Below are 18,571 nucleotides of genomic sequence, written 5' to 3' on the forward strand. Positions count from 1 at the left end.
CTTACCCACCCCTAGGAATACTCATAGGGCAAGATGTACGAGAACCTATGTCCTTGGGAAAGAATGTTAGTTTCTTAGGTTCTTTGGGAAAGAATGTTAGGTTATTCCAGGAATTGTTTTCTTATCTTCTTGTAGTATGTCTATGTGATTCTTTGTCTTAACTGGTTAACTAGTAAGTAGTAAAAACACTGGTGAGCTGACACTCCAGTATCAGAACTCACAATTACTTTTTATGAGAATAAAATCTGACTCTATACATGAAAAATGTAACAGATTTTTTCCAATTGCCTCTAAAATGTCTCATTAATCTTTAGTTTTTGAATAGGGTCTATGGCAGATGCTTAGAGCTTTCCCTTTTCTCTCTACATAAAAAACTTGGGAATTTTACTGGTGCTTATATGCTTAGCTCAAGTCACCAGAGACAGCCTGAACTAATATTTTATGATGACTCTTTCAAAAGGCTTTGACACTGCCTCAGATGGAACGGTTATTTGATTAAAGGTGTGAAATGAGCCAAGAATCCGAGATATGATGGTTCTATTAAGGCAGATAAAGCACCTTCTGAAAAGATTGACTAGTGTAACAGAATACCCTTGAAAGAGTTCTATCAGTGCTTAGCCTTCGAGATCTGTTGCATAAATGGCTGATGAGCAGACCTCATTGTTTTGACATGAAAGCCTCTGAACAGTCTGGCTCTCTGGAGGTGGACACTGAATTACCTTCCCTTATAGCTATCTAAAACCAATCTTGCAAACGAGATAAAATCTGAGATGGAAAATCAAAGCTGCAAAGGCGAAAGGGGAAAAGCGAGGCGGCGATGAGAAACGCTGGCTACATGCACGTCAAACCACGAGGACACAAAGGAAATGGCACAAAGCCTATAAACCCCCCCAGGCACATGCCAACACGCAGACTCAAACTTGAGTTAAAAACAGGAACTACGACAACAGCAGTAGGAACGAATTTAGAGCAACTCATTGAGACTACCGTACCTGAAAACAAGGGAATTTGTTCTTCCAAATCCTAAAACTAAGGACTCTGTGATCTCAATGCCCTCTAGTCTCATCAAAGGCACCAACTGCTTTAACAGAACTCCCACCGATGGGGTGCCTATGGCCTGAAACAAGTTGATTAAAAGTGAAAAAGAGGTAACATGATAACGGATGCTTCCTTTAGTCAAAGGATGATTCCATTATAACAGTTTCAAAGTACTAAACCACGTCCCAAAGCACTGCCATCATTTCAGAGAGAAAAAAAAAACAAAGACAGACATAAATTTTAATACAGCACCATGAATGCATTTTTTACCTGGGACACAAATCCTAAAGAATACTTTTATTATGTCTTCTTTTTTTCAAAATTAAATCTACAAACCCATTCTTAACAAGATCATGTAATGAAGGCATCGTTTCAAGGAGAATACTTGGCAAGGAGAGAGAGAAATGTGGTATGCAGGGCAGGAACCAAACCTCAGGGCATAATAAATGAATAAACCTCAGGGCACTCTATGGTCTTAACCAAGTTTCTTAACTTCTCTTAATCTTCAGTTCCCCACTTGTCAGGGAGGACTAATAAATTATGCACGTCAACGCTCAATGGAATTTAGAAATGTGTAGGATGAAAATCTGATCCCATATACTCCAGATGGCAGGCACAGTGCGACGCGCACTGTGAACTCTAGACAAACGAGCTAAAAAAAAACCTTACAGAATAATTCTTCTGAAGCATGTCACGTCACCTTGTTATCGTAGCTCACTGTACCATCAGGTGTGGTCGCCATTATTTCTGGAGTGGAAGCTCTTAAGTGTCCCGGGCTCATAATACTGGGTTTTGCAACTCCAAAACAAAGAATAAGGTAGTTTCTCCACAAGGTAACATAATTATCTCCACTGCCGGCGGTGCTGGTTTTCTTGGCATTAATTGGGCTACTGGAAGTACGGAGTTGAAAACAAGAGTGAAACTAAGTTCTGCATTTTAAATATCACTTGTTAAATAAAGACCCTAGGAAGTGCCCCAACACAGTTGACCTACTGCCCGTCAAGGATTGTCTAGGCTGTTAAGAACTGTCTGGACAGGGAATGTCTCTATTGGATGGGAAGTTGAATAGAACTTTAAGACTGTTTTCACCACTAAGTTTCTGACAGTCTATAGTCAATCATATGGATTATTAAGGAAAAAAAAAACCAAACAAACTAGTGCTAAGTAAGAGTTTTTGACTGGCTTTTATTCAATGTTAAGAATTCTGTATTAGGAAGTGCAGAAACCAGAGAGGATTATAATATGCCAATCTTTTAGATAACATGTAAATGTAAGAGGGCAAAAATGATAAACAAAAGAGGAAAACACAGTTCTCTTACTTTGGGTCAACCAGAGGCATGACCGACTGGAGCCGAGTGAAGGCGTACGGCCAGGCGTAGCTGAGGGCTGTGGGGCAGTGTTTGGGCAAGTTCTCCTGCCGGAGGAAACTGAAGAGGCAGAGGACCCAGGGGTCTTTGACAGACTGAGCGAATATCCAGACATGGGAAGGGCTCTTCACATCGTAATGGCTATTGACCAGGACTGCATTCCACTCCACCAACCACTGCAGATCCACACTGTGGGTCAGCGGTAATGTGGCCTGTGGGTCCAAGAAGTAGGCAATGAATCAATGTGCACTGTAAATTACACGTCCCCACCACGGCTGGGTCTAAATGCCCCTTCGTCCACAGTGCTCTTCCTGATTACCTCCTGCGACAGGCCAAGCTTTGAATCTGAAACACCCCTCCTGCTCCTGCCACATAGGATGCCCATTTGTAGCCACTGCTGTTTCTGATGCAAGACTGAAAGCAGTTCAAGTGCAGGGCTCAAGGACACAGGTCATATTTTGAACAGTTTTAATGGCACATAGCACTGTGCATTAGTAGACCCAACTGCTCACCGAATATTTATTGAAAAATATATGGTCTGGGTTAAACTTGATCATGGATTTGCCATTGAAAATTCTTAAAAGTTATTAACTTCTAAGATTCACAAATGTGTTTTTAATCCCTGTCTTGGTAGTGTGGGCCTTTTAATGCCATAATCTCGTTTACCTCTACTTAGATTAAAATACCTTCCCTCTGATTTAGGGAGATGGCTGAATGCAGTCCCTTTAATGAAGGGCATTTCACTGATGGTTTTGAGGTAAGGCACCTACTTATTCTTGACCTATGCTATCAAGCCAAAAAAACCAATACGTTTGAAAACTTTTTTGCTGCATATCTTGTGCAAGTTCGTATGTGTCATTCTCTTTTAAGTCCAGAATATTAAAGTTTGGGGAAGACCACATTTCAAATAATCTGGCAGCTGTGCCCGGAGAGAAGATTGCCTTTATGACTGTCGGGCATTTAAAATGACCCGTTCTATCTGATGGGTCTACAGGTTCCCACAGGTCAGGTGCCACACTAGTAGCCTCAATGGTGAGCAGGCTTTAAGGGGGCACATCTTGAGCTTCAGTGTCAGAGAGGAGGTTCCAACAGCAGCCCCACTCAGAGCTCATGACCTGGGAAGAGTCCTGAGCATCCCAGAGTCTCTGTCTGGGAGACATGAATTTATAACTTGGGAATTAGAATGCTAATCTCACCTGATCTTTTAGGTAAATTATGTGAGCTAAGGAATGTAGAAACATCTGGAACAAGGCAGGCACATTCTTCTTCTCCCCTTTCTGTGCATCTTCCTAAGTGAGGTATGGCTGCTCTAGCTACCCCTGGCTCAGGATTTTGATTCTGATAGACAGAACAAAATCACATGAACGAAATATAATCTGCCGACAAATAAGAGATGTGTATATAACAGTTAAACTCAACTCTTCCATTCCATGTTAAAACACATCGAATTTCGGAAAGAAGGACTATTCAATATCACTGTGAAAGTCTGTGCTGCCGGGCTTACTCGTTTGAGTAATGATCATTATTACTACGACCGTAAGCAAGGACAGGGCCACTAAAGGTAAGGATCTGTGCTCAGTCTCAGAGAAAAGACCATGAAAAGCTCACAAACACCTTCAGGCTCTGTATTCATTTATAGCTATTTGTGACAAATGTTTGCATTCGTTTATAGCTATTTGACAATAATATACAAGAGGCATCAGCAATGTGGATTCTGCAAGCGGTCCCTGACCTGCACTGCCTCTTTTCAGCTATTTAGCTGAAATTAATCTAGGTCCCCTTACTGCACTATGCTGATTAAAAAAAAAAAATCGGATAGTTAATATCAGTTTCAATTTCCCTTCAAACTTTTTCAGGAAACTAAAGTGTGCCAATATGCTCTTGAAAAAGAAAGAAACTATTTGCATGGCAGATAAGGCTGTCCTATAGTCAGAGTCCAAGTAGGGTCAAGTGCCAGTCCTAATGCTTCTCTCTGTGTCACTATGGCGCTGCCCCTAAATATTTTTGTGTTTAGTACCTATGAGGGTTGAAAAAGATAATGTTAAAGCATGCTGTAAACTGTAAGGCACCATATAGAAGTTACATACAGTGTTAAGCATAATAAATAAAGAGAATTAACTTTCTTAAAGAATCCTGAACAATTCTTCTTGAAATTGCAGTTTGCAAAATATTGTCTATATTCCTGAGGCTCAAATTTTGTTTGAAATTTATCTGGATGTTTCCTCAGCTACTATCTGAAAAGCCTGTCTTGTTTTCATAAGTACTGTTGTGTCAGTTTATTAATCTGACATAAAACCCCAGAATTCTGCCACAGCATTTTTCTTTGTCTCTCTTTGTCAGACAGATCCAGAGCTTGTACTTAAGAACAGTTAGGAATCAGGATCAAATGTGTACTTACCGAATCTGAAACTGCTACATGAATGAAACTTTCGAGAATGGAAGAACTTAGCTGATCCATGACATCAATCATAGGTCTGTCATCGTCCTGTATGAAGGGTCGGCAGTTACTCTCCATGGGAAAATGAATCCTTCCCACCCACCCCACTGCCTTTGTTCAGTACACGAAGCAGAACAGCTTGCAAGATAGTGATAAGGGTTTTCTCATGGAAAAGTGAATGCCAAGATGGTGAAATGTGTAGATTAAATTCCCTGAGTCTGAGCTTAGTCTTTCAAGTTTCAGTGGAAGATAATTAGAGCTCTAACTTCACAGTGTACTGAAAAGACATATACTTGAATTTCAAAAAATCATGCGTGTACACAAGGATCTAAACAAACACTCGTGCCATACATCATCCCTCAGAGTGTCCACGTTGTCGTTAATTCTAAGGATGAAAGCCCCACAAGAATATGCTTTGCTGGACCACTAAAATGCTACATCCATAAGTCATTCATCAGCAAAAATAACTGATAAATTGTTGACTACGATTGAATTTTAGTTCCAAAGAAAGTGCAATGGAGACTGACCACATACTCTGCGGTATCTATGTTGTGTAAGCTATTTAGTAAAAGAAGCAAACTACAGGGTATAGGAGAGAGTATCTTATTGAAAATCCTTCTACACAAATAGCATATATACATATGTATATATATGGGTATGTGTATGTTTGCCATCCTTTATTATAGAGAAGCTCAGAAATATCAAATTATTTACTTTAAAAGCCTTCAGGAAAGCCTCGGGTTGTCATTATTCATGTATGAATGAGAATGGTTTCAAAAAAAATTGTGGTTGGAAAAAAAAAAAGCACAAGCTCATAGATTGGACAGATTGGTGGTTTCAGGGTGGGTGAAATGCACGAAGGGAATCACAAGGTATAAACTTCCAGTTACAAAATAAGTGAGTTATGGGGGTGTAGTGCACAGCATGGGGACTATAGCTGATGATACCATCCTGCATATTCGAAAGTTGCTAAGACAGCAGATTGTAAAAGTTCTCATCACAAGAAAAAAATTCTATAACTCTGTATGGTGACACATATTAACTCTACTTATTGTAGGGATGGTTACACAATGTAGACAAATATAGATCCATGTTGTACACCTGAAACTAATATAATGTTGTAGGTCAATGACACCTCAATAAAAAAATTATACAAAGCTGGGGCTGGTCCAAGAAAGTAACATATGAGAAATGTTTTTAACACAGTCCTGGAAAAGCAGTTAAGAGCATGGGTTTTATACCTGAAACTAACGTAACAATTGTATGTCAGCTATACTTAGAAAGAACACGGGGCTTCAGGGGTTTCAGTTCGGGCTCTGTTGCATCCTGTTGATTTTGGGTAAGGTACTGAATTTCCCTAAACCACAATTTCCGTAACTGTCCACTGTGGATAATAACGCTAATTCTTAGGTGATCGTGAAAGTTAAATGAGATACTATGTGTAGAGCACAACACAGTGCCAGACACATCCATGGTAATCATTGTTATCATTACTATCATAGTTAGAGACTGAACAGAGTTTTACCAAACTACGGTATGTCTTAGACATTCATTCACCAGAAACCACAGATGTCCTAAAATATATCACAAAGCTATCTGAAGAAAAGTGAACATAAAGCACTGTGATGGATTTGAAAATATTTGGTAAAGACAATGGCCATTTTGTAGGTCATAAAACCAAGGTCAGTGATTTAAACCCGGAAAATGGAAAGTAGCATTTTTCAAAGAAGTATGGGACACAAAAAACTGGTCCTTCTCCCATCGACCTAGGTACTGGGATTGGCCACCTGGGCTCGCAGGCAACATGCTTAACGTTAGAACAAGGATGTAGAGCACTTGACCAAGCGTGGAGGTCAGCTGGCCGATAATGCTTAATAATAGGCTCGCTTCTCTGATCTCTGATTCTCAGATCTCTGATCTGGGGACATTTTCTTGCGATGGCATTTTCTACAATTACTGATGCAATTAAACAAATTTCAGTTAGCCAGACTGTTTGATACCTTGATCATTTTCAATGGAACTCCTTATTTTCTCAAGTTCATTCTCTAGTATAAATGTAATAATATCTTCTTAATTTGATGTGTGCTGAACATTATTGGGAATAATGATCTGGGGGTGTCTAGGTGGCTCAGTCAGTTAAGCGTCCGGTGTCAGCTCAGGTCATGATCTCATGGTTCGTGGGTTCGAGTCTTGCATTGGGCTCTGTGCTGACAGCTCAGAGCCGGGAGCCTGCTTCGGATTCTGTGTCTCCCCATCTCTCGGCCCCTCCCCCACTCACGCTCTGTCTCTCTCTCTCAAAAATAAACATTTAAAAAAATTTAAAGAAAAAGAAAAATGACACATAACTGAATCTTAAAATTCTTCACTTCTTAACCAAGCACCACCTCTTACAGAATCAAGAGTGGTCTTTTTCTATTGCTCTCAGAATATATAACTCATACAGATCAAGAATGTTATTTCATAATCAAAACCCCATGACGAATCAAAAATTATTTCTTGACATGTGCGAACGGAAGGACAGAAAACAATAATGCATTATTTACAGGTTTTAATCTGAACTTCAAAAAAAAGAAATGAATTGGAAAATTCAGAAGGATAATCCATACCTCCGGTTGACCCAGGGCAGCAAATAAAGCTCGAATTTCCTTGAGTATTAAAACGGACAGTTTGCGTGTGGCCACCTGGAAACTGCAGAGTAAAACCAGAGCAAAGCCTTCCACGGCGTGAAGAACACTGCAGTGGGGACCTCGCTCCGACTGAATTCTGTGGCTGGAGCCATTTGGAATTAGCTGTCACGTAATGAGAACACATTGTATATTCAGAAAAATAACAATCGAGGAAGAAGAAAGTACTCACATGCACATCTTTCGGCACATGTGACCTTGTAATATTAAAATAAATAAATTACAGTGGCTTCTAATCAGACAGGAGTATAAACTCATTATTATTCATGACAGCGCAGATCTCTTTTTTCTTTAGATCAATTGTTACTTTGAAATACCATCAACCATCTGTTACCTCTGATAAATCACTTTCAAAGGCAATTAATATTAATAAGAACAAAACTGGTTCTATTCATATACTGTTGGCAATTATTCCATAAATTCAGTCAAAGTGGCCTAATGTGTTTTTAGCCAGATTCCCTATAGACTTTTGGACACCATTCAACTGAATTTTCAAACATTTACTTCCTAATCACACTTACTTACTTGCATTTGTGTTAGATTCTAATCTAGGTTTGTGCGTGCTTATGAGATGGGTTCTCAAAGTTTCCGAACCACGACCAAGTGGGTCTGAAACAAAAGCAAGCCAGACAACAGGGCAGATTCCACATCCGTTTCAGGGCTTCCCTATGACAAGCACACGCAATCCTTGTTTCTCTCCCTTCCGTGCTTCGGCGGGTGTACAACACACAAGGAAAGAGGAATGACCTAGGATCTGGATCCTGGCTCTTTCCTCAGCGCTGTTGTGCTTCCCTGAGCCTCCACCTTCCCCAGACTCTCAGCTGTGTTGTTCCCTCGCCAGGCCCTCTCTCGGCTCATTCGATGCCAAGTCACCGCTGCCCCTGCTCTCCTGACAACACTTCTCCTCAACCGGCTCTTGATAACGTTGTCATTAATTTTTTGCCATTTAGGACTGATTTGTGAAAGAATAAAGAAACCACAAGGTTGCATTTTCTTCTCTGTGGATATTGGGCAAGGCAACCAATATGTTGCAGGCTAGGAAAAACAAAACAAAACTAGTGGGCAGCTAACTTTCATATATGCATATCCATGCTGGCTCAGTAGCCATGCCTATAGCCGTTTGCTCTTACAGATGTATAATCATAATTCTCGGAAAAGAGCGATTTCTACTCCCTTAATGGTTTTGTGAATGTTAACAACTCTCACCTGATAACATATCAACCCTGAGTTTCCCGGTCACAGTTGACACGGATGGAAAAATTAAGGGCCACCACAGGGCAGAAAGTTCCTAGGTGGCTGGAAGTAAGAACGCCAAAGTGTCTCCGAGCTGTGACGCGTTTACGTGTGTACTGTATTAGGGAATATAAATTGGTGGGAGGAGTGTGAAGATTACCTCTGAATTTCTGATCTTGCCGGCTTGTTCGTAGACTTTTCCTTGAGTTTGTGTGACCAGTTTCCACTGCGTGAGCAGCTGGAGCAGTAACTTCAGGGACGAATCAAGGAGCGTGTGGTGCATGTCATTTACTTCCCGGAGTAGGAAGTTGGTAAAGCCAAACAGTACATCTTCTCTCCAGTCTGAGAAGTCAACAAGTAAACCCTGAAGAGAGTTTTGTGCAATGTGTCGCAGTTCATCGTCCATATGAATAGACAGCCTGCAAAATGAGTCAATGAAAATAAAGGGATTTAGTTTATTAACTTTTCTTCTAGATCTGTGATTGAACAAATACAGGCCTCTGTTTTTCCTTGTGTCTCAAAAATGGGTCGCCCCCAGGGCCCCTGGGTGGCTCAGTCGGTTAAGTATCCGACTTCAGCTCAGGTCATGATCTCACAGCTGATGGGTTTGAGCCCCACATCAGGCTCTGTGCTGACAGCTCGGAGCCTGGAGCCTGCTTTGGATTCTATATCTCCCTCCCTCTCTCTTCCCCTACCCCACTCACACTCTGTCTCTCCGTCTCTTAAAAAATAAATAAACATTAAAAAAAAATGGTTCACCCTTCCATATACTCTTCATTCGGCTCCCCTAATGTGGACACCTTATATGACCATGGTACCTTTATCAAAGCTAAGGAATTAACATAGGTGCAGTGTTATTAACTAAACTACAGATTTTATTCAGCTGTCCCCAGTTTTTCATTAATGTCATTTTTTTCTGTTTCAGGATGAAATCTAAAATATTACATGGCTTTAGGTGTATCTGAATAACTTTTTAATACATTATTGACTATAGAATAAATTAGTATCAAACCCTGTCACTTTTAAGGATAAAACAACTGAGTACCAGAGAAGCTAAGGGACTCATCTGGAAGTTCAGTGAAAATGAGCAACTAAGGGTTAGATCAATGGTCCACAATTTTGCCCCACCAAGGGAGATGCGGTAATGTCCGGAGACATTATTGACTGTCACAACTCAGAGAGTGCTACCGGCAGTTCTCTAGTAGTTAGAAGCTAGTGATCTGGCCAAACATGCATGGGCCAACTCCCTACAACAAAGAATTATCTAGACCAAAATGCTGACAATGTCAAGGTTGAGAAAACCCAAGTCAACCTGAGAATGTCAGGGTATTGGTGGTTTAACCTAGAGTATCATAATGATACTAAATCTTGACATTGTATTAACCATCAGTTAACATAATGTTGTATAGATTCTTCTATTCATTTATTTAACACACAAATATTTTTGAGACTCTCCTGAGATGCAGACGTAACAGCCCTTAGGATATCGAGGTCAGTATGGTTGTGTCAATCGGGTAGGGTGCTTGTAGGAGCCAGGGGTGAGATGGTGTTGGAGAGGAAGCAGAGACAGCTTGGCAAAGGGTCTGTGGGCCATGCAGGGAGGCAATACAGCAGGGAAGGGGTGAGGTGTGTGTGCTCTGGATCAGAAAGCCTGGATCAGTGTCTTGCCTCTGTCAGTTACTAGCTATGTGACCTTGTGCTAGTTACTCAATCTCCCTAAGCCTCAGAGCCTCATTTGGAAAACAAGGAGAATAACTGTACTCACATTTCATAAATTTGTTGTGAGGTTCATTAAGATGACCCATGTATGGCATATGGCACCACAAGGAGGGTGTGGTAGGCACTCAGTAACTGTTAGCTATTATTATTAGAAAAAAAAACTGTATCTTGAAAGTTATAGGTGATATAACATGATTAGATTCACATCTGGAAAAAAACAATAGGCAGACATACGGAGGAGAAGGCTTAGAGAAGCAACCAGAGGCAGGACAGAGACCAGCTAGGAGGTCACTGCTGTGACTTAGGCAACAAGTGGTGGGGGCCTGACCCAAGGCAGAGGAGTGGTAAGGAAGGAAGACAGAGATCAAAGACACTGAGGGGATCATATTTCTAAGGACTCAGCAGCCTGGAGGCATTTAGTGTGGGAGAAGAAAATGGCTAAGTCACTGAGAGCGCCCCCAAATGGTCGATATTCTCCTCAATGAAAGGGAGGAAACGTTGGGACCCAGAGTGGTTAAGGAACTTCCTCAAAGTCCAGGATTCCAATCTAGCACATCTAACCCTTAATCTGGTTTTCTGCAAAAAAACCAAGTCTGGTACAGTTCTATATTTTTGAATAAACATGGTTTCAAAAACTCGATAAGCAAACACCTTTCATATTCTCTAAAGCATAAAGCACACTAATTGGTCCAAATTTGACAATATAAACCAGGCAAAAGCTTGTTAATGAGCAGATATATACCAAGTCAGGGAAAATGTATTTCCTGTTCCAAAAGCAAGTGACGTTCTACAAAGATGATGAAAAGGAAGATCTAAGCTATTTCTTCCGGTTAGACTTGCCCCACTCAGTCTACAGTTCTTAAGGAGGTCACAGTGACTGAAAGAAAACAAAGATGCCTTTGCCCTGAGCTTCCAGTTGAGGACTGGCCAAACTTACAAACTTTGTAAAACAAAGAAAGAACTTACAAACTTTCTTTGTATTTTAATCAGCAGCTTATTAAGTGTAATCTGTAACACATAATATCTGAGTTAAAGCTGGGGTTAAGGGCCTGAGGCCCCCCTCATATGGGAAGAAACATTATAAGCACCCCTGAGTCATTCTGCAGCCCATGGTTTAAAAAAACATTAGTTTATAAAACAACAATTGAAGTCATTTTCCCATCTTAAGTTCATGATTCCTATTTATTGTATTTATACTATCTATGGTCCTGAATGTTTGAAAGATTAAGCCTCTGCAAATGACAAGCCACCTTTAGGATGGGAAAAACAGGCACTCAGTAAACATTAACTGATGGTAACGTGCCAGTGCAGAGGTCCTGGAGGCCCCGCTTTCAGTGATCCAGAGGGGCTGAGCTGTGTGATCGCGAGGGCATGTGCTGCTCCCACAGACTGTTATTGAATAAGTAAGGGTGTGGCTTAAAAGGGGAAAAATCAGAACCTGAGCAAGGCCACCTTCTTGGTTGGTCAGACCAGATAAATCACTTTTAATGGAAAACACTTTCGTAAAGGTGAGCTCAGCTTCACATGGGGTCAGCTTAGTACTTTTGAATAACCTTGTTGTGTTAGAGATACATGAATGAAAAGGGAGTGTTTTCAAGTTCACAGACTATATCCAGAAGAAAAAGATCCATTAGGAGAAACAGCCCCTTCTAAACTATGGCAGGAAAAACAAAAGGTTATTAGGAAAAGGTAAGGAACCTGCTGCCCTACAACGTCAAGGGCAGCAGAGGGAAAGATGGTTTTATTTATTATTTATTTTTTAAAAATGTTTGTTTATTTTTGAGAGAGAGCGCAAGAGGGGCAGAGGGAATGGGAGGGAGACAGAGGATCCAAAGCAGGCTCCACGCCGTCCGTGCACAACCTGATGCAAGGCTTGGACTCAAAAACCATGAGCTCATGACCTGAGTCAAAGTCAGATGCTTAACCGACTGAGCCATCCAGGTGCCCTGGAAAAATGGTTTTAAAGCGATGCCCAGGAAACCATGGTTTCCAAAAGTAGTAATTTGCCGACAGGTGGGTGGTTAGCCTTTGTAATAATTGCCAGAAGTGGCTGGAATTTCCTCTCTGCAGGTGTTAAACAATGAACCTGCAACTATTTACGGTGCTCCGAATTGCATCTCAATGAAAAGAAATTAAAATTAAAGAAATAAGAGTAAGTGGTTTATTGAGGCAATATATGCAATTGAGACAATAGTTCTCAGATACTCAAAACAACTAGCCACCTTGCACTATACAGACACATACTGAAAGGTGAATAAAAAATGGTATATGATAAATATTTTTCAAGTACCACAGAAGATTCTGAAACTGTGTACACATTACCTCATCAATCTCCACAGGTTATAAGGAAACACTGCATAAAAAGTGTTTATCTGTCATTTTGCATCAAACCAATGACGTGTGTCGCTGCCATTTGGCTTTAGGAAAATTCTGTACATTGGGCAACTGATTTTACTCTTCTGAAGTCCAAATCTCCTTCTCTGAAAATAGGACTAAATACGTGCCCAGCTTTCCTTAACATAATGTGTCTGAAAATGCATTGTACATCATGGCATAATCTTTTATGCAAATGCAAAAATGCCTAAAAATAATAACTCACATTTGCTGAGAGTTTACTGTGTTCTAGGCACTATGTGAAGTGATTTATATGCATTATTTGATTCTAACAACCTTATGACAAATTATTCGAAGGGAAAGGTAGACCATGAACAGCACAGCAACAGCCATGCTGTGGGAAGTGACAGAGGACAGAAGCCTGTATGCCATTGGGGGAAAGGTCCTTCCTGTGGTCAAGGGAGAGAGCAGGAAACATCTGGGAGAACAGTTAAGAGAAAAATGATGCCCATGGCCAAGGACACAAGTAAGTTCCCCTGCTATGTGGAGAATCCCAGGGGTACCCAGACAGCTGGGAAGGGCAGGCTTTGTGAGCACAGGAAGGAAATTGTCCCCAGGGATCTTATCATGATGTCAGGACAGCCAGCGTGGCTTCCATGGAGCCCAACTGGAAAGATTCTTCACACAGCCATTATAAGTGGGCTGAGGGATACACATAAAATCAGAAACGTAGTAGCTTGGGGAAAGGGGTTTGCCAGTTCATTCCATACACCATTGTCCTGCTAAACATACTACTGTAAGTCTGAAATTAGAGTGTCTGTGGTAATGTAGTCATTACCTGAAATGCTGGCAAGGGGCTCTGGGGACAGTCATGTGGGACATATCCTTGAAACTCCTTATTCAGGGAACTGAGCTTGGGCGGGTCAAGGGGCGAACAGGGAACTGGCAGGAATGTCGGTCTTATTTTGCTAGTTTTAAAGAAAAGAAAGTTTTTCTCCAGTAACAACGTACCATGGGTGCGACCACAAAGTATCTAAACTAAAAGGTCTCATACCTCTCTGACTAGACTGTATATTGTCTCAAGAGTCAACTCAGTCCCAATGCGATTGACGATGGGGGAATAAAGTAACTATAGACGTGAAACCCACATTTATTGCTCTTGAATTTCTTCATTTTGTCCCTTGACCCTCTCTCAAGGAGGTCTGAAGGGGCTCATTTTCTCATAGGTTAACAGGACCCGATGTGTAGGTCAAGCACTCCAAGTTATCCTTCCCTTGAGGAGAATAGCCTCCGGCTTCCTTTAAAGTTTATGAAAAAGGTCTCTTCACAGGCTTCCCATATAAGTCCAGTCATTTTCCTGATTTCTAAGACTTGAACTCTCAAGAATGTTTATTTGCTCTTTCCCCTCATAAAAACAGTACCCATTGCTTTGGGCTTTGTAAGAATGTACGTAATAATAAACACGACGCACCATAAATAGCACTGACATTCCAACCACGTCTAAGAGAATTCCCTTCTGGCATGCCTGGCACCGTGGTCAGCAGAAGTCAGGCGTCCCTGGATTCAGTGATCAGAGTGATTCCAGAGGTAAGAGTCCACCCCACAGAGTCACGGAAAAATAGATTCAGAGAGTGTATCTGAACGCTGCATGACATTTCAAAAACTTTGTATTCCAAAGGCCTCAGTGCGTGTAATCTTCAGCAATTAGAACTTCACTGACACCAGTGAACTTTCCTTCTGCTTCAGTCGAACTGAAAACTGCCTTTTCCCTGCTGACACATTTTCCCTTGGGTGCACCAAAGCGCACGTCTATGACATTTAGCCTTCTCAACAGCCTTATGAGATAGGTGGTATTATTCCTGTTTCATCCAAGGCAAAAAGGCCGACGGGTTAAATAATTTGTCTGGATCACATGGTTAGTAAAATTGCAAAAGCAGGATTGCAAAATCCATGGTTTTCCTGTGATTCCATTTCGTTCCCATTTTTTTGGTACTTCCTCCAAATCTCTCAGATGGTGGTCTCTCGCTCTCTGGTGGTTCACAGGCCATGACGAGCGGTCCTCTGTCCCCTGATTTCTCACTGCCACATCCAGCCCTTCCGCTCGGCAACCCCTCCTCTGTGCGAACACTTGACTCCTACTCACTCACGTCCTCCACTGCTGTCCCTGGCATACCGACCGGCTGCTCGCATACCTTTTGGGGTAACCTTGGCACCTGGCGCCTGCTTCAGAGCTTTTCCTTACCCTCAGTTTTTGCCATCATCGTGGGATACTCAAATATTAACAGTATTTGAGTCTCTTATTCCTCAGCTTCCCTTATCCCCAAACCACCATGCTTATTATTCTTTGGGATTCTACCCTTTGTTCCTCCTTGGATCTTCTCACCCGGAGCTGGAAGCCCCTCTTTGATCCAGGCTTATTTTTCCTTCCTTTCCACTGCTTCCCTGCTTCCAACGAATGTGCTCTTTGTTCACATTCTGGTTGTTAAGCTGCGGCAAAAGCCTAGGCTGTACCTTTTTTTTTAACGTTATAATCTTCCTGAAATAGGTCCTAAACACGGAATGGAAGAAAGAAGGCCGCGTGGTGTGGAGGCTGCTGATTACAGGAAAGAAGAGGTTACGGGTAGCAGTGACCAAAGCCAGCTAGGAGAGTGCATGGCTTTGGCCAATGAGCACCAGGGCTTGCGACAGTGGTTTTCAAAGTAATAGATCTTCAGTCAGTCTCACAATCCAGCACCATCCTGTGTTAGTGGTGACTGGCAGAAGGAAAGGGGGCAGTTTTGTCTATGGTTGGAAGACAGTAGGCTACAAAAGATATTAACTGATGGCAAGGTGCGAACAACAGGAGTCCATACTGGCCCTCCGGAGGAGAGGGCGTGATGACCACAATAAGCAGGAACATGGTGCTCTGTGGAGATACTCTGAGGCTATGGGATAGCCACTGGTGGTCTGCAGTCATGTGGGATGAGGGCTTGGGTTACTTTACTTGGATATTGATGAGAAGGGTGCTCTCCAAGGGCTAGTGAATGTGGGTAAACGGGGTCATGCGTAATGCATCTTTAATTCAGTCAGTGTTAGTATTTGTTAAATTCTTTTTTGTTAACTTTATTTATTTTTGAGAGACAGTACAAGCGGGGGAGGAGCAGAGAGAGAGAGGGAGACAGAATCCGAAGCAGGCTCCAGGCTCCGAGCTGTCCGCACAGAGCCCGACACGGGGCCCGAACCCACACACTGCGAGATCATGACCTGAGCCGAAGTTGGACACCTAACCGACCGAGCCACCCAGGCGCCCCAGTCAGTGTTAGTGTTTGTTATCCTCCTCTGGGCTTTCCTCTGTGCCACCATTATCAGATTAACCAGACTAAACTAATATTTTTTATAACATTATTCTCGCTTAAAACTCCATTGGTCCAAATTCCTCAGCTAACAGTAAAGATTATCTCAAAATTTACCACTCCAGTCTTATTTCTATGCCTTTTAATCATTGGCTTTTATATTCCTTTTTCTTTATTTTTTCAAGTCAAGGAGGACTTGTGGTCTTTCTCATCCCACTCCCTTCATGCACCCCATTCCTAACGATTTCACATTCTAAATTGCTTTTAAGTAACGTCACTTTTGATTTTTAATTTAAAGGCACATAACTGTCAACTAGGGCTTCAGATCAACATGTGAAAATTATGCTTATTTAAATGTATCAACATAATTTCACTCAAAGCAAATTCACTTGAGGTTCTAGCTGGACTGAGCATTCTTATGGACAAATGTTGGGAGGGTGATCAATGTATGGTTTGGGGCAGATTTCTGAAGCACTAAAATTAGCTAAGCACTTTGGCTCCTGAGGGGTCTGTGGGCCTCAGACCGGGAATCAGACCCTGAATGAACTCTTCTCCAGGAAGACCCACCTCCTCATTCCCCAGGCCTACCTCTGTGCCTTTCTGTCGTCACTCTCTTTATCGTTCTGGGTTCTGTGTCAAGTTTCACCTTCTCCCAGAACTGATTTGCTGACTTCCTTAGTCCCCAGTAATCCCCCTGCCCACTGAACTCACGTGTCACACTTCAGGTGCTATTAATGTGCACAATTTCAGGCCTTGGATAGTTGGTTACCTTATGTACTTATGTATTTGCTTCTAATTTGGATGTGAAGCCCCTTGAATATGAGGAAAAAAAGCAAAAAAACATTTCTTTATTCCCCCTTGCCTATACATAGTACCTAGAATAATGCCTCATTTAGTAAAATCTGTCAATTTTTTAATAATCATTCTTTTTGCTGTTGTCGTTAAGAATCATGACAAAGGATTATAATCAATTGTATCGAATAAACCCACTGCAGCTCTCACTTACCTAGCCAGCAAGTCAATAAGTTCAAGTTTTGACATGCCATCAGGAAGGAGTCGAGGGATAGCAGCAACACAGGTCCTGAAAAGATCTATTTTTGGCTTTCTCTCACCCCTAGAATTTGAAAACAAACATGGGTCAAAGGCTACAAAAAGTTAAAAAAAGAATCAATCCAATCTGTGAAAAAGGACTAGAATCCAGGCCTTCTGGATCACTGCCTGGTATTTACTGCACATTTTTCTCAAAAGTTTTTGACCTTTGTAGCTTGGCCTGTTCTAAGGGAACTCAGAAAGATTTAAACGTTGGAGGTATATATCTAAAAGGACAAATGCCAATGTCAACAGCATTCTGCCATTGAGTCTGCCATTCAGTTGGGTTCCATGGGGTTTGGTCCCTGTGGACTGCATTTAAAACACTGAATTTGCTAACATGCCTAAATGCATCAGCGTGTAAAAAGCACACTGCACTCATTCCTACATTCAGCATTTAAAAACGGGATTTTAGTGTGTACAAGGCATAGTGCCTCTAACAAGCACAACATCTGGAAGCTTGTCTCTCTAGCAAGTTATATTTCTCTTCTGGAGTCCCCACGGTCATTAAAAAAAAATTAAGTGCTTCTAAAAATAAGCCTTTCATAATGTCAGGTAAACTCCTGAATTCTATATGGTTGTGCATCCAATTCTGATTTGTAAAATTACACTGATGAGCCTGACCTCTATGGAGATTCCTTCCCTCTTTTTATTGTCTTGACAATATGAATGCTTAAAGATAATTAGAGTCTTCTATATTCTGCTGTAAAATCTGAAGGAACGCTACATTTTGTGAAAACTTATTTCAATTTTGAGTTGCTTAAATAGGTAACTGATTCTTAACCACATATTTTGTCCATAACCTTTATGAAAAAACTCAACCACCCATCAAATCCTTCAAAAAACCTAAGTGATAAAATATAACAACATATTTAAATTCTGGTAATTCAGTCTTCTGAGAATAAATATAAAACTGTCATGAAATTAGTGCTATTGTAGGACACAAAGACAATGATGAAAGTGCAAAGTAGCATAAAGTCATTCTTTTTTGGAACATTAACTGTGGTCAGAATAGAAATGCAGCAGGCAGGATCCGCCCTGTCTATAATCAGACAGAAATTCTGCTCTGTGACATTACTTTTTTGCACGGCTTTGTTTAGGTCTGTCAAGAGTGAATACAAAACTGTTTATGTGGAAAATAAAACACAAATGTGTTGACTTCACAAATGCTCTGCTTTTGCAGAAAGTTATAGGATTGTTTTCTCTCCTTTTCCATAGTCCTTTCTGCATAGTCCTCCTTGTACGAGGACTGGAGAAGGAGCCATTGCACAGTGGGTTTTAATCAGCTGAAGGGAGGAGGAGTCTTCAAGGTCATCCTCAATAACTGTAGAGTTAGAG

At 41.3% G+C, this 18,571-nt stretch overlaps 1 protein-coding gene across 8 annotated transcripts in view; it reads right to left on the minus strand.

Annotated features, from left to right (window-relative positions):
• The window catches only part of FRY (FRY microtubule binding protein), a 441,494-nt gene that overhangs the window by 107,851 nt on the left and 315,072 nt on the right, over nucleotides 1-18,571 (minus strand). For all 8 annotated transcript variants that reach the window (XM_053900511.1, XM_053900505.1, XM_053900498.1 and 5 more), the window contains 7 exons: nucleotides 17,151-17,258; nucleotides 8,920-9,178; nucleotides 7,449-7,631; nucleotides 4,804-4,890; nucleotides 2,358-2,617; nucleotides 1,739-1,928; nucleotides 993-1,117 (listed from right to left, as the gene is read on the minus strand). In XM_053900511.1, coding sequence (XP_053756486.1) covers nucleotides 993-1,117; nucleotides 1,739-1,928; nucleotides 2,358-2,617; nucleotides 4,804-4,890; nucleotides 7,449-7,631; nucleotides 8,920-9,178; nucleotides 17,151-17,258 — 1,212 coding nt within the window. The remainder of the gene's footprint in view (nucleotides 1-992; nucleotides 1,118-1,738; nucleotides 1,929-2,357; nucleotides 2,618-4,803; nucleotides 4,891-7,448; nucleotides 7,632-8,919; nucleotides 9,179-17,150; nucleotides 17,259-18,571) is intronic.

The sequence above is a fragment of the Panthera pardus genome, unplaced genomic scaffold, assembly GCF_024362965.1.
Source record: "Panthera pardus isolate Hobbes unplaced genomic scaffold, ASM2436296v1 HiC_scaffold_1, whole genome shotgun sequence".
NCBI classification, from domain to species: Eukaryota; Metazoa; Chordata; class Mammalia; order Carnivora; family Felidae; genus Panthera; species Panthera pardus.